This window comes from Polyodon spathula, chromosome 10 (genome assembly GCF_017654505.1).
Source record: "Polyodon spathula isolate WHYD16114869_AA chromosome 10, ASM1765450v1, whole genome shotgun sequence".
Taxonomy (NCBI): domain Eukaryota; kingdom Metazoa; phylum Chordata; class Actinopteri; order Acipenseriformes; family Polyodontidae; genus Polyodon; species Polyodon spathula.
In genome coordinates this window covers 548,820-564,774 of record NC_054543.1, presented here as the reverse complement: position 1 = coordinate 564,774, position 15,955 = coordinate 548,820, and the positions used below count along the sequence as shown (strand labels likewise).

Below are 15,955 nucleotides of genomic sequence, written 5' to 3'. Positions count from 1 at the left end.
CTCTTCTAATAACAAGGCAGGGCGGTATCCCCCCCTGTTTATTCATCTCCTAATGGAAGTGAAGCCCTTCCTTGGCATCATATTACCTTCTCAAAGCCCCACAGTGATAAATCCCTGTTTGCTGCAGAGTATTCCCTTGGGCACTTCATCAGCCTGCTAAGTGCAATTATATATACATGGCTTAGATGCACAACATGGTGCTTCATATTTTTATATTGGATTATGTTATTTTGCCTATTTTTTTCATAGCTTGAGTAATTCCAGCTTCAGCCAAATGATCTGATTCTCATTACTCGACTGGACGAAAAAACACTTTGTGTTTTCGAGCAATTTAGAAACTCATAAAAGTAAGTGAAGCGCTTGCTTGGCAGCAGGTTTATTTAGTCAGCAGAATGAAAACAAGACCATCCCTGTACATGGAGGCCACCTCATTACAATGCACATGATTCACCATGTGGAGTAGTGAATCAAGGCAGGTGTGCAGTGTGCAGGTAATCTGTTCATGTGGAGTGAATCAAGGCAGGTGTGCAGTGTGCAGGTAATCTGTAGTGAATCAAGGCAGGTGTGCAGTGTGCAGGTAATCTGTTCATGTGGAGTAGTGAATCAAGGCAGGTGTGCAGTGTGCAGGTAATCTGTTCATGTGGAGTAGTGAATCAAGGCAGGTGTGCAGTGTGCAGGTAATCTGTTCATGTGGAGTAGTGAATCAAGGCAGGTGTGCAGTGTGCAGGTAATCTGTTCATGTGGAGTAGTGAATCAAGGCAGGTGTGCAGTGTGCAGGTAATCTGTTCATGTGGAGTAGTGAATCAAGGCAGGTGTGCAGTGTGCAGGTAATCTGTTCATGTGGAGTAGTGAATCAAGGCAGGTGTGCAGTGTGCAGGTAATCTGTTCATGTGGAGTAGTGAATCAAGGCAGGTGTGCAGTGTGCAGGTAATCTGTTCATGTGGAGTAGTGAATCAAGGCAGGTGTGCAGTGTGCAGGTAATCTGTTCATGTGGAGTAGTGAATCAAGGCAGGTGTGCAGTGTGCAGGTAATCTGTTCATGTTGAGGTAATCTGTTCATGTTGTAGTGAATCAAGGCAGGTGTGCAGTGTGCAGGTAATCTGTTCATGTGGAGTAGTGAATCAAGGCAGGTGTGCAGTGTGCAGGTAATCTGTTCATGTGGAGTAGTGAATCAAGGCAGGTGTGCAGTGTGCAGGTAATCTGTTCATGTGGAGTAGTGAATCAAGGCAGGTGTGCAGTGTGCAGGTAATCTGTTCATGTGGAGTAGTGAATCAAGGCAGGTGTGCAGTGTGCAGGTAATCTGTTCATGTTGAGTAGTGAATCAAGGCAGGTGTGCAGTGTGCAGGTAATCTGTTCATGTGGAGTAGTGAATCAAGGCAGGTGTGCAGTGTGCAGGTAATTTGTTCATGTTGAGTAGTGAATCAAGGCAGGTGTGCAGTGTGCAGGTAATCTGTTTGCTGCCATGTGCCCCCATTAACGAGCGAGCTCCTGCCGTTTATGAAGTTTTGTTTGCTTGCATTACATCAGCATCACACACTGTGGGTCCTCTGCCTTGACCAGCCTTAGGTTGTCAATACCCGTGCAAATTACCAGTTCTCATGGTTTCCAAACTTTTAAAACATTTCATACTCGATTCAATGTATTAAACCTGAAACAAACACAAGAAAACACGTTCACAACTAAAAGCATCTAGCCGTGTTCACGCCATCATTTTCTACTGAATCTGACGCAGTAAACCGCAACAAAAAATGCAGTCCTCCGGTCAAGTGTGAAATTGCCTTTTTTTTTTTTACCGCAGTTTTAAAAAAGATTCCAGAGACTGGACTGTCCCTCAGTGGGATCCCCCGGCTCCACACCTCTTATCTCAGGCCTGCTTCATCAGCTTGCTCGGTGCATTTCACTCTTCACATGAAACAGCTCTGCATTATCCTGTGTTCAGCGTGGATCTCAGAGCCAGCAGATCGGTGGTGCTGCTGAAACATGCTACAGTAAATGGCTTTCTAGATTTCCTTTAGTGCAGTGAGACTACCTGCATGTTTCCAGCAACACTGGGGTCGGGTCAATTCTTGGTTTTCAATTCCAGTTCCATTTGCAATACCTTTTTAAAATCAATTCCCAATTCCACTTTCTTCAAAGGAATTGGAATTGATATTTTAGAGCCATAATAATTGTTGTTATTTTTCAGCTGCTTTCATTTAAAGCCAGTTTCATTGACTGACAGTGGCTGGAATTGAATACTGTGTTGCCACTCTGAGAAGCTCATTTATACACAATTCTGCTAATTGCAATTTTGATCAATGGTGTGTTAGAAGTGATTAAAAGGCAATGGGAATTGGAAATTGATATTGAAAAACAGGAATTAAGCCCAACCCTGGTCAATCCCTAACCTGTACGTACACTTTTAAGACTGACGGTATTCTTGTGATCCAATGCTTCTTCGTTGTGCTCTTGTGTGCAGCAGTACTTGGATAGGAGGGAGAACGCGTGGTCTTTCTCCAGTGGCTTCCCATTTTTCTGTGGAAGTTTGCCTGGGCCTTTTTAAATGGTTCAGTGGTGGTCAAGGCTGATCCTGCAGAACCACAATCCTGCAGGTTTTTGAAATCATCAATGGCTGAAGACCTGGCAAAATGCTGAGCAACTAAGAAAATAATTGGTTTTACTGAGTAACTGGAAACTCGGGTGAAAGGAAATCCAGAAGGCCCTGTGGCTCTCAGGACCAGGCTTGAACACTCCTGCTCTAGTTCATAAAATGGCTGTGAAACTCATTGCCCCACGGAAATGCATTCAATCAGTATAAAGGTGTCCCTAGACAACCACTCCATTGACCTTACCGATGTGATTATAAATAATTTACAAACAGCAATGTGAACGAGACACCCACGAGCACTCAGGAGTATAGCCCTCCAGGAGAGTGTGCTCCAGTGCAGCTGTTAGGACCTCAACCCTGAAACACGTTCCAATCTAGATCGGGTCCACCCCACCGGTCTGGGTTTAATTAAATGTACAATATTAGGGCTGTTATTTGATGTGTTATTGTATTCTATTGTGCACTGTGCAGGTCCTGTAGCTTTCATGCATGTTTTTTCAGAGGATTTGGTTCAGGTTAAGTGAATGTTCTGCATCATGATGATGGGTTCATTCGCAACAAAACCCCACCCCGAACAAGATCTAGATGGGGGCGTATTTCGGGCTGGGGTGCTAACATAATCATCTTATATTCTGGATCACATAGATCATCAAATAAAAAATAAAAAACTATTGTAATAAGTATTAAATTGTAATCCTCATAAAAGCTCTTACTAATGTTTCTCATTATCACTCCATTAACTCCTCTGATCTATTCTACATCCTTTGAAAAACCACCCTGCTCCCCTCTTCTGTCCTGTGCACGATTCACTGAACACCCATCTGATTCAAACCATGCTCCATTACTGACCCCTTGTGGAGAACTCCAACATTGAAACCAGTAAAAAATACACCAGCTGAATGTATTTTTTTTATTATTAAAAGTACAAATATTTCAGGTAACAATATTTTCAACAAGGTAATATAAATGCTAAGTGGTACAAAAATTAGGACTATACAGTAAAACCATTTTTTTTCACAGTACTGTTTCTGTCAAACACACATAGCCCTACTGCTAATGTGCTGCTGATTTGAAAATGCATTCCTGTACAGCAGAACAGAGACCTACAGAATGTGATGCACAATGCAGTGACAGTAACCACGGTGCTTACTAACTACAGCAGTGACGCTTAGTAGCTGCTGTAACAGAAGAGCGAGTCGTGGTCAACACTCAGATACCCTTAACCCACTGACTTTGGACTCGTGTGCATAACAAAGATGTCAATGTTGTGACTATCATGATGAACTGCAGTCGTCTCAAAATGTACAAATCATGAAAGCAGCCAATCAGATGGTTCTAATCCAGCACGTCCTTCTGTCTCATTCTCCACTCACTTGATTCAGGGCACTCACTCGCATCGCTGTTACAACACCATCCAATGAAAAATAAATAAAAGGAACTTACAAGAGTGCAGTCTTATTTTTCCCCTGCAATTACAAACAGCAGCTCGCAGGCAGTATAGAATCACCTGACTTCTTTTACTGACTGGTGCTATGTGTTAGGCATTCAGTAGGAGCCCAAGTTCATCATTAAATCACACCACAATAATTTAACCCTCATGATAAGAGCTCTCTCCTGTGTGGAGATTTTAAACAGCCCATTCCCTACTTCTTCATGATAAGAGCTCTCTCCTGTGTGGAGATTTTAAACAGCCCATTCCCTACTTCTTCAGGATAAGAGCTCTCTCCTGTGTGGAGATTTTAAACAGCCCAGTCCCTATTTCTTCATGATAAGAGCTCTCTCCTGCGTGGAGATTTTAAACAGCCCAGTCCCTACTTCTTCATGATAAGAGCTCTCTCCTGTGTGGAGATTTTAAACAGCCCAGTCCCTACTTCTTCATGATAAGAGCTCTCTCCTGTGTGGAGATTTTAAACAGCCCAGTCCCTACTTCTTCATGATAAGAGCTCTCTCCTGTGTGGAGATTTTAAACAGCCCAGTCCCTACTTCTTCATGATAAGAGCTCTCTCCTGCGTGGAGATTTTAAACAGCCCAGTCCCTACTTCTTCATGATAAGAGCTCTCTCCTGTGTGGAGATTTTAAACAGCCCAGTCCCTACTTCTTCATGATAAGAGCTCTCTCCTGTGTGGAGATTTTAAACAGCCCAGTCCCTACTTCTTCATGATAAGAGCTCTCTCCTGTGTGGAGATTTTAAACAGCCCAGTCCCTACTTCTTCATGATAAGAGCTCTCTCCTGCGTGGAGATTTTAAACAGTCCACTCCCTACTTCTTGGCCCCCTCCTCTGTAGGGGTTCTCCCAGCGCTGGCCAATGTCTTCACTGGTTTCTCTGAGGTCTCTGTTGTGTCTCCTTTGACTTTGCACAGTTTAGTCTTGCTTCTGGGTATAGAGAAGGTCAGGGAGGTCTTGTTGAACTCCAAGGGGAAGACGCCGACATCTCCATCAAAGCGGTTCTTTGCCACCTGCAGGGACCTCTTCCCCTGGCTGGACACCAGCTTCTTCTCCTGCAGGATCAGCACATTGTCTGCCTCTTGGCTGGCCTACAAGCAAGCATGCGTTACTGCTTTACCCCTGAAGGGACGCAAGAAAGATAGTGCTTCAAGCGCTTTCTTCTTAATATACATTTGAGAGGGACTCAAGTATCACAAGGAGGAAACTGTCCAAATCCAACCTGTCAGTGCATTTTAAACCCTGTGTTGTACATCTCACTGCAAAAAGTACAAAAGCTAGCATCACTTTTAAAGTGTTAAAGCATTCTGTGAGGAACGTGATTTTAGTCAGCTTATTAACATATCTACCAGGACCCCGAGCAAGCTACAACAATTGACCTTATTTTGACAAACATCAAGAGTCTTCTTAGTGTGCTTGGTATCTGTCACGTCGAGTGACCACAAGGTCATTTTGTGTATCGGAAAGTGACAGGTTCCTAAATTAAAGCCCAGGATAATTGAGAGGCGACAACTTCCACATTTCAGTGAGCAGGCTTTCCTACAGGACTTGAATATGCTGAACTGGAATAGAGGTGAGCTTGTCTCCTCCACTGAGGAGGCATGGGAGCTGCTCTAAAGTATGCTTGCTGACGTGGTTTCAATGATGTGAAACGACTGCTGTCTGTGTCTGGTCGTCTTGCCAGGACACCCTTGTAAATGAGGCTTTTTCTCAATGGGTTTATTCCTGCTTGAAGAATGAATGAATAAAATCAAAAATGAAAGGCTAACTTTCCAGCCAAACTCCATCAATAAAGCAACAGCTCTCCTACCATTATCTATTTTGGTCATGCATTTCCTGGTGTGGCTGGAAACATATATTTTTAGAATGTCCTGGAGTTAGGTGCCCCACTGGAATGGCTTTATCCAGCTATAAGGCAGCGCTGCAGTTAAAGGAGGTTATACGGGAGGGAGTTTCGAAGCCTACAGTAAAGCATTACCACCCAGCAATTAGGCACTTTGGGGTACTCTGGTAAGGGAATACTTTATAAACCTCTGGTATGGTTTACATTTAAGGTGTACATTTGTGCTCCCACCAGTAGGAGGTGCTCTGCACTCACCTTGGCAGTCCCGAATATGGAGGCTGTCTGCAGCTCCTTGTCATCTTCCTCTTTCCTGGGGTGGATTATCAGGGTCACGTGACAACTGCTGCCTGTGGCAAACTTCCTGAAGGTGCTGATGATGTGATCCTGCACAGCAAACCTGAACACACACACACACACACACACACACACAAACAAAGCTTAGCATGAGTGTCTGAGCAGTTCCCAGCACGGCCAGTTAAAGAGGTGCAGTGAGGTGTACAGCAGTGCAGGCTTTCTCTTACTTATCCACGGACAGATTCTCCTGGCCCATCATGAACTGCAGGTTATCAATCACCACATGGCTGATGTCATACAAATACACAGCATGCTGCATGGTGTCAATCACAGTCCTGGGGGGAAACAGAGTGTGGCATTAACACATGAAGACAAGAGTTACACTACCAGAGAAAACAGCTCCCAAACCATCCCATCTACCTACGAGCAGTTAGCACAGATACAGTTCAGAGTGCAGAGCTGCTGGTCTTTACAATAGATACAGTTCAGAGTGCAGAGCTGCTGGTCTTTACAATAGATACAGTTCAGAGTGCAGAGCTGCTGGTCTTTACAATAGATACAGTTCATCGTGCAGAGCTGCTGGTCTTTACAATAGATACAGTTCATAGTGTGGAGCTGCTGGTCTTTACAATAGATACAGTTCATCGTGCAGAGTTGCTGGTCTTTACAATAGATACAGTTCATCGTGCAGAGTTGCTGGTCTTTACAATAGATACAGTTCAGAGTGCAGAGCTGCTGGTCTTTACAATAGATACAGTTCAGAGTGCAGAGCTGCTGGTCTTTACAATAGATACAGTTCAGAGTGCAGAGCTGCTGGTCTTTACAATAGATACAGTTCATCGTGCAGAGTTGCTGGTCTTTTACACAGAATTAGCTGTTCAGTATTTTGTAAGCTTCAATGATTCATTAACAAAGACAAACAAAGGCAAGCAGGCACCTTCAGAGGAGTGACAAAGTTTAATGCTTATTCTTTTGTAAAGACTGTGTCTTGCACAATGCTGAACAGAACCTCCTGCTATGGCCAGAAGTGTTGCATCACAAAGTCGAATGAAACCTACCTAGCTTTGCAGCATTCCATATGAATCTAACACGAAACAAATCGGCAAATCTTGTGTCCATAGCTGTTGTAAGGGAGTGTATGAGGGGTGATTTACTTGATGTTTTGCTGACCTTGGAAGGTCATGAAGTAGAGGGGCAGTTCCTCGAACTGGTCTGCCCACTCCTCATACTGGTCCAAGCTCTCCTCCAGCCTCTGCTGGCTGAACTGCGTCAGCATGATCTTGGCCAGCCACACGTTGTTGATCTCAAAGCTCCCCCACAGCGTGTTCACACCCTGCATGCACAGGTCCAGAGCGCTCTCGCTGATGAAGGTCGTCTTCCCACTGCCTGTGGGTCCTGGGGGAGAGCACAAAGGAACAGTGTAACTCGTGTGGTGTTTCCACTGGAATACACTGTGTTGTAGTGCAGCCGAACGAAAGTGCGCTTCAGACTTTTCACTCTTGAACTGTAAAAACGCAATTCTGACAAATAAGCACAAAACGAGTTTAATGGAATAATCTGGAAACTGAAGCTTGCAAATATCGAACAGAAATCTTTGAAAATTGTTTATGGAAAATGCATACTGAATACAAGTGCGAGAAGCAGCTACTTATTTCAATTTCCTATATATAATAATAATAATAATAATAATAATAATAATAATAATAATAATCTTTATTTTTATATAGCACCTTTCATAGTGGACCACCATCACAATGGGTGTCTCGTATGTTGTAAGAGCACAAGGAGGTTAAGTGACTTGCTCAGGGTCACACAGTGAATCAGTGGCTGAGCTGGGATTTAAAACAGGGACCTCCTGGTTACAAGCCTGTTTCTTTAACCACAGGACCACATAGCCTCCTATATGTATGTATTCAATTACATTTCCATTTTACAGTTTTCAGATTTTTAATAGACACCAAACCAACAAGACAGGAGAACAGTGCGTCCAGTTACCTGTGAGGACAGTCAGCTCCCCTTTCCGATGGCCTTTGAGAATCTTGTTCAGTTCGGGGAACCTTGACCATTTCACTCCAGCCACCTGCTCCTTGTTGGCCAGCTCTCCGAACACGTCCTCCCGGAGCTGTCTGAAAGAGATGATGGACTTGTGGGCAGCAGGGATGGAGGCCTTAAGGATCTTGTTGATGTTCATTCCCTTGGCCAGGGCATCGCCGGGGCAAGGCTGGGCCTCTCCGGGCCGGATCAGGGAGCAACGCTTTAAACCCAGTTTCCTGGCAAAGATCTTGGAGGCCTCCCAGGAGCACAGGTCCCCTCCCAACCAGAGCGTGACCCTCTTGAACTGCTCCAGGAAAGGTAGGAGGACCGGAGGGAGGCAGCTCACCCCTCGGGGCAGGGCCACACTGGGCAGCCCTGTGGCCTGGCTGACTGCCAAGGTATCCACCTCCCGGCTGGTCAGCACCACCTCAGTGTCTTTTCGGCCAATCAAGTGAAGACCGAAGAGATTGTGGTAGAGACCAGGCTTGGGAAAAGTGACATCCTTGTAGATGACCTGGTCTTCACCCTTGCACTCAGCAGACAGCAGCTTCAGCCCCCTTAGGCTGGAATCCCGGCCACTGAACCAGGGCAAAACCAGGCTTTTGGTGGGCTTGAAGAACCTCACGCCAAATTTCTTCAGGGTGGTGCTGGAGATCTTCCCCATGCCAAACATGACTTTCACCAGCTGGGCATCATCTTCAAGAAGGTCCGAGAAGGGGACTGAGCTGGACCAGATTCTCTGGACCTCCTGGTGGTCCATCTCCTTCTCATCCAGCTCCGTTTCACTGTCAGGATAGCCCAACAGGACTTCCGGACTGAGGGATCCTTGCCTCTCCTTCTGCATCACCTCCACACAGTCCTGAAAGTCCTCCCAGCTCCCTTCCACAAGGGTCTCCTTGCACAGGAAACGGCCCGTGGTTTTGTCAACAAAAAGGGAGAAGCTTTCCTTCTCTGTGACAGCTGAGTCACTCCCTTCCACAAGGGTCTCCTTGCACAGGAAACGGCCCGTGGTTTTGTCAACAAAAAGGGAGAAGCTTTCCTTCTCTGTGACAGCTGAGTCACTTCCTTGCTCCTTGAAGAGGCTGGGGGTGTGCAGGCAGCTGTAACCGTCACGAAATGGGATGTCCTTCGAGCGCAGGTACTGCCTGATCTCAGTCACACTCACTGGGGGGACAGAGCAGTCCAGGGATGACTTGAGGACCTTTTTAAAGTTCCTCTTGGTGCTGTAGAGCCAGGCACTGCATGGGAGGGAGTGCAATGGAGCTGGAGTCGGCACGCACACTGGGCTGTGCTGGCACCGAGTCCACAGGAAGGTGGAGTAGTGCAATGGAGCTGGAGTCGGCACGCACACTGGGCTGTGCTGGCACCGAGTCCACAGGAAGGTGGAGTAGTGCAATGGAGCTGGAGTCGGCACGCACACTGGGCTGCGCTGGAACCGAGTCCACAGGAAGGTGGAGTAGTGCAATGGAGCTGGAGTCGGCACGCACACTGGGCTGCGCTGGCACCGAGTCCACAGGAAGGTGGAGTAGTGCAATGGAGCTGGAGTCGGCACGCACACTGGGCTGCGCTGGCACCGAGTCCACAGGAAGGTGGAGTAGTGCAATGGAGCTGGAGTCGGCACGCACACTGGGCTGCGCTGGCACCGAGTCCACAGGAAGGTGGAGTAGTGCAATGGAGCTGGAGTCGGCACGCACACTGGGCTGCGCTGGCACCGAGTCCACAGGAAGGTGGAGTAGTGCAATGGAGCTGGAGTCGGCACGCACACTGGGCTGCGCTGGCACCGAGTCCACAGGAAGGTGGAGTAGTGCAATGGAGCTGGAGTCGGCACGCACACTGGGCTGCGCTGGCACCGAGTCCACAGGAAGGTGGAGTAGTGCAATGGAGCTGGAGTCGGCACGCACACTGGGCTGCGCTGGCACCGAGTCCACAGGAAGGTGGAGTAGTGCAATGGAGCTGGAGTCGGCACGCACACTGGGCTGCGCTGGCACCGAGTCCACAGGAAGGTGGAGTAGTGCAATGGAGCTGGAGTCGGCACGCACACTGGGCTGCGCTGGCACCGAGTCCACAGGAAGGTGGAGTAGTGCAATGGAGCTGGAGTCGGCACGCACACTGGGCTGCGCTGGCACCGAGTCCACAGGAAGGTGGAGTAGTGCAATGGAGCTGGAGTCGGCACGCACACTGGGCTGCGCTGGCACCGAGTCCACAGGAAGGTGGAGTAGTGCAATGGAGCTGGAGTCGGCACGCACACTGGGCTGTGCTGGCACCGAGTCCACAGGAAGGTGGAGTAGTGCAATGGAGCTGGAGTCGGCACGCACACTGGGCTGCGCTGGCACCGAGTCCACAGGAAGGTGGAGTAGTGCAATGGAGCTGGAGTCGGCACGCACACTGGGCTGGCGCTGGCACCGAGTCCACAGGAAGGTGGAGTAGTGCAATGGAGCTGGAGTCGGCACGCACACTGGGCTGCGCTGGAACCGAGTCCACAGGAAGGTGGAGTAGTGCAATGGAGCTGGAGTCGGCACGCACACTGGGCTGCGCTGGCACCGAGTCCACAGGAAGGTGGAGTAGTGCAATGGAGCTGGAGTCGGCACGCACACTGGGCTGCGCTGGCACCGAGTCCACAGGAAGGTGGAGTAGTGCAATGGAGCTGGAGTCGGCACGCACACTGGGCTGTGCTGGCACCGAGTCCACAGGAAGGTGGAGTAGTGCAATGGAGCTGGAGTCGGCACGCACACTGGGCTGCGCTGGCACCGAGTCCACAGGAAGGTGGAGTAGTGCAATGGAGCTGGAGTCGGCACGCACACTGGGCTGCGCTGGCACCGAGTCCACAGGAAGGTGGAGTAGTGCAATGGAGCTGGAGTCGGCACGCACACTGGGCTGCGCTGGAACCGAGTCCACAGGAAGGTGGAGTAGTGCAATGGAGCTGGAGTCGGCACGCACACTGGGCTGTGCTGGCACTGAGTCCACAGGAAGGTGGAGTAGTGCAATGGAGCTGGAGTCGGCACGCACACTGGGCTGCGCTGGCACCGAGTCCACAGGAAGGTGGAGTAGTGCAATGGAGCTGGAGTCGGCACGCACACTGGGCTGCGCTGGCACCGAGTCCACAGGAAGGTGGAGTAGTGCAATGGAGCTGGAGTCGGCACGCACACTGGGCTGCGCTGGCACCGAGTCCACAGGAAGGTGGAGTAGTGCAATGGAGCTGGAGTCGGCACGCACACTGGGCTGCGCTGGCACCGAGTCCACAGGAAGGTGGAGTAGTGCAATGGAGCTGGAGTCGGCACGCACACTGGGCTGCGCTGGCACCGAGTCCACAGGAAGGTGGAGTAGAGGCTCAAGTGGTGCAGCCTCCTGGCACTGTAACAAGCCTCCTGGAGAAACATGACTGGCCTCCTCAAGAAGACGAGGGTCTGCTGCATTCTCTTCAGTTAGCAATGAGCAGACATCGCTTTGAAAAACCTGGAAGAAATTAAACAAAGACATGAACAACAGTTTGTTGCCCATGGAACAAAAAGTGGAATTTAAAATAACCAACGATCACACAGTGCGCGATTCAATGACCCCGCAGCACAGTGTGGAAATACCTATGACAGCATTGCAAATCTGGCAGGACAAGCACAAGAAATAATTGTGTATTATAAAAATTTTTAAAAATAAACAAGCACGGGCAATGAGATTTGAAGTCAGTTCTGTCTTCTGTGCGTTAGAGTGCACCTCGCCCACATAACTGCACATAAACAAAAAGTAACGGTAACCTAATGACTTCGTACCGTACTTCAGAACTGCTTTGTTAACTAAAATAATGTCTGCGTGTTTATGAATCATCTAAACACATATTTGTTTGCAAACAACATCAATAGTAAAGACAATAACACTGAACATGCAATTCAATACTGTACCTGTAAATCAATCGTGTTTGCCCCTACTAGTTCAACGAGAAAACACACGTGGAACACAGCAAGCAACAACCACAAGTAGAACAAGGCAGCCTGTGTTGCTAAATATAAGTTTTGTTTCTGAGCATGTACACAACATAAACAACAAAGAGGCTGTTTTTGGTATCTTTTTTTCCCACATGTCTATCTCTGTCTACCTGCGCGCTATATCTGTGCAACTATGTGGACGTGTTCACAAAACAACTCCGGGCTGCAAAGAAACTAAATAAATAAATAAATAAAACACACAAACACTGGTGACATTTGGAATACTATTCAGTGATAACACGATCAACTGGAAATGTATTATTGTGTATATTTTTCGTGACAAAGTGTCAGTTTTACAGATAACCCTAACAGTAACACAAAGTAGGAACTTCGGTCCCCTCCTGTCCGTGCGCTTTGTTTCTAACCGAACGATTTCCCGACTGCACTCGCTCACAAGCCCCTGGGTGACCCTCAGTTTGCGGAGTATCAGGATGGTCTTCTTTGCCTTGTAATGTTGCGCTGGAAAAAAAAATAAAATAAAGGCGCTTACTCCGAGCTAGCCACCATGACTTCTAGAGGCACGCCGAGCCGCTTTTTAAAGAGCGTCTTACAGAATGGAGTCGGGCGGTACGTCTGCCAGATCAAGCGGATTTCCCTCGTCTTCTCTAAGGATGCCCAGACTTCCCTCGGTGCCAGGTAATAAATAATAATAATACAGAGCTGAATACAGCAGCACACGGTGGTAATTACAGAATTAATGTAACAGACACACTGGTAAATATATCAGCATTAGTTACTTGCTTGCAAGCACACACCACCAGGGTTAGGGTCGTCACCTCTGAGGCCCAATCCAGGGTAAACAGGGAAGGTGGCATCCCTGACTGGTGTGGTTTGGAATTTGACAGTTGTTTTTCTATAAGGAAAACTAGTGCTTAATACCAGTCTTTAAGAGGTCTTTCACTTTGAGGTCCCTTTGCATAAGCCTTAAAAATAACAATACAACATTATCCGTCTTTAATGGTAATCCTCGGATCTGGTTCCTTGTCCTAGAGAGTTTATTGAAGATAAGGTGGTGGACTTTGCCAAGCAGAATCCTGGGATAGTGGTCTACGTGACTCCCCAGCGGTGCAGAATTCCGAAAATCATCGCTGAATACTGTAAGTATCGAGACACAGCTTAGCAAAGTAGCTTCAGAATGCGTTGCACTGCCCTCTTACCTCGCTGTAATGCAGGTGCAGCCACTCTGTGTGATTCCTACTGTAGTTGCTCAAATTGTGTGTTTAAATGTCTTTGTCTGCAGTTTGTGTTTGTTCAGCAGAGCGCAGTTGAGTTCTCTTTCACCACATGTGTGTAACACAGGCTGGCGCAGCACAGTGTCTGCATTGCTTCCAGTGTGCAGGTGCTGTGTGTTGACTGCAATGCAAAAGGAAGCTTGTTTCAATAGATGGCACTGGCTCTTCAATTTAAACAGACACTTTTGTTTTTGTTTTGCAGCTCTAGCCTGTGTTACATGTGTCCGTGCTGAAAGAGAATAAAAGCATCTTAACATTGGCATTATCAAAAAATCCAATTTATATGAGACCCGTTCAGAGTGATTGGAAATACCAAAGGATAGTAAGAGGGAAGTGAAATAAAAAGACATTGATGTCATTTGAAGCTGCATACTCTAATGCTTGGGGTGGTTGGTTGGTGCAAATAACCTCTTAAACCAGATTTCCACTTCAAGAAACCAAAGCTCTAAGTATCAGTATTTTTGGGCCTTATTCACAAAACTTTAAGCATTCCAATGAAAATGTTTTGATTGATTCAATATGAATATGTATAAAACGTGATGAGTCCAATCCATGTGACTGCGTTAACACGTCTGAAATAATCCAGTACAAACTTCATACACTAGGTGGTGCTGTTAACACACACGTATTCTTCATAGCTATCATTATACAGTTAGTACAAGCTGTGCAGAATTCCCTGCTGAATATGCACCAGTTTATTCTCAGCCGTTTCTATCTTGCCCCCCTTGTCTCTTGCTCTTAACCAGAGGGAATCCATGCACATGAGCCAAACCTTCCTGTACAGCAGAGATTGGTGTTTCAGAGTCAGACCTCATAGGAAACTGTAAGCAAACAGACACTCCACATACTGACTAGAGTACATCCAATCCTAGGTGAGGTTAGCTGGGATTGTAAATGGACAGAGATGCAAGGCTGAAGGAGACAGAGCTGTTAGGAAGAGATGTCAGATACCCACGGCAACCCCACTCCTAGTGTGGGCAGGTCTCCTGAACAAGACCACGGCCGATATTGACACAAAGAAACCATTAACCACTTTCTGTAAATATTTACCATACTGTGACCATGCAGACACGTTTCTCACTGTCAGACGTTGAAACAGAGATGCACGCGTGTCCAGTTATGTGTAATGTTCCTGAAAGGCCCAAGCATGCATTGTGAAAGTTCAGAGGGATTGCAATGTGATATAAATGTCAGCGGCGTTTCTCTAGTAAAGGAGCCGTTGTTGACAATGTTAACTCCGAAAGCATTTTCCGCTGTGTTTTCTGTACTGTGGCCGGCTGACTTTTCTTTCTTCGTGTTTCAGTAAACGGCACTGTGAAAGAGGAGCCTATTAATAGCAAGACCTCGGAGGAGATCACCCAGCTGATTAAGAAGCTGTCCAGCCAGTCTGGGCTGGAGGTCATCCGGATCCGCAAACCCATCCACACCGACAGTCCCAGCATCCAGGGCCAGTGGCACCCCTTCACGAACCGGCCCCCCTCCCTCAGGGTGCACAGGGGGCAGCTCCCAAATAACCAAACAGAGCCTCAGCCCACCACAAGCACCTGCTAAATACAGAGCCATTAACCAAGCAGGTCTTCAGACCATCACAAACAACTGCTAAATACAGACCCATTGACCAAGGGCTTCAGACCATCACAAACAACTGCTAAATACAGACCCATTGACCAAGCAGGGCTTCAGACCATTACAAACAACTGCTAAATACAGACCCATTGACCAAGCCAAACTTTAGCCCACCACAAACACCTGCTAAATACAGAGCCATTAACCAAGCAGGGCTTCAGACCATCACAAAAACCTGCTAAATACAGAGCTATTGACCAAGCAGAGCACCACAAACACCTGCTAAATACAGAGCCATTGACCAAGCAGAGCTTCAGATCACAAACACCTGCTAAATACAGAGCCATTGACCAAGCAGAGCTTCAGATCACAAACACCTGCTAAATACAGAGCCATTAACCAAGTAGCGCTTCAGTTCACCAGTTCAGTTCATGAGAAATACAGAGCCACGGGATTCTTTTTCATCAGTCAGTCAGTGCTGGGCAATGTGACATGTATCTAATGATATTTAAATTGCACCATAGGAGCTTTGCCAGTTGCTTGCTGATTAAAATGTATTCTGAATCCTATTAAAAGAATTCTCTTATTCTCTTACATGTGGTTAGTTAATTGCTCTGAGCAGATGCACCACATTTACAGTTTGGGGTGATGGATCAAGCTCTGCCAGGTTTAAATACTCACAGAGTAGTAAGATTCTCCAGTAACAAACAATGACAAGCTACTGTTAGGATTTTTGAAGTTGGTAAACTGCATTCAAACTGGGTGTGATAAAGACAAGAAGACACCAAGAGGATATTGTTATTCCATAGTGGCAACCAAACAAAGTACAGATTTCAGGTTTTACCAGAACAATGGGTTCCAGAGACAATAGTGCAGTAGCAGCAGGATACATTGTCTACAGGCCCAACCTCTGTGATGATAGAGTTACAGGTATGTTTGCAATGTGGAGAAGGGAACTGATAGCAGCCAAACCCATGTG

The 15,955-nt window shown here is 47.1% G+C and overlaps 3 protein-coding genes across 3 annotated transcripts; 1 reads left to right on the top strand and 2 right to left on the bottom strand.

The window, feature by feature from the left end:
- Positions 1–3,526: 3,526 nt before the first annotated feature.
- On the bottom strand, positions 3,527–9,201 carry LOC121321621 (twinkle protein, mitochondrial-like; the record flags this gene model as incomplete). Its single annotated transcript, XM_041260625.1, has 5 exons — positions 3,527–5,121; positions 6,129–6,270; positions 6,395–6,502; positions 7,322–7,562; positions 8,163–9,201. Coding segments are annotated over 5 exons (1,806 nt in total), but the record flags the coding sequence as incomplete, so codon positions are not given.
- A 112-nt stretch (positions 9,202–9,313) lies between these two features.
- Positions 9,314–12,162, bottom strand: LOC121321689 (mucin-2-like). Its single transcript, XM_041260690.1, has 2 exons — positions 12,095–12,162; positions 9,314–11,654 (listed from the first exon to the last, which is right to left on the bottom strand). The coding sequence occupies exon 2, from the start codon at positions 11,612–11,614 to the stop codon at positions 9,407–9,409; it is 2,208 nt and encodes a 735-aa protein (XP_041116624.1). The 5' UTR covers positions 11,615–11,654; positions 12,095–12,162; the 3' UTR covers positions 9,314–9,406.
- Positions 12,163–12,551: 389 nt separating this feature from the next.
- Positions 12,552–15,570, top strand: LOC121321690 (39S ribosomal protein L43, mitochondrial-like). Its single transcript, XM_041260691.1, has 3 exons — positions 12,552–12,814; positions 13,169–13,275; positions 14,714–15,570. The coding sequence occupies exons 1-3, from the start codon at positions 12,684–12,686 to the stop codon at positions 14,959–14,961; spliced, it is 486 nt and encodes a 161-aa protein (XP_041116625.1). The 5' UTR covers positions 12,552–12,683; the 3' UTR covers positions 14,962–15,570.
- Positions 15,571–15,955: the final 385 nt, after the last annotated feature.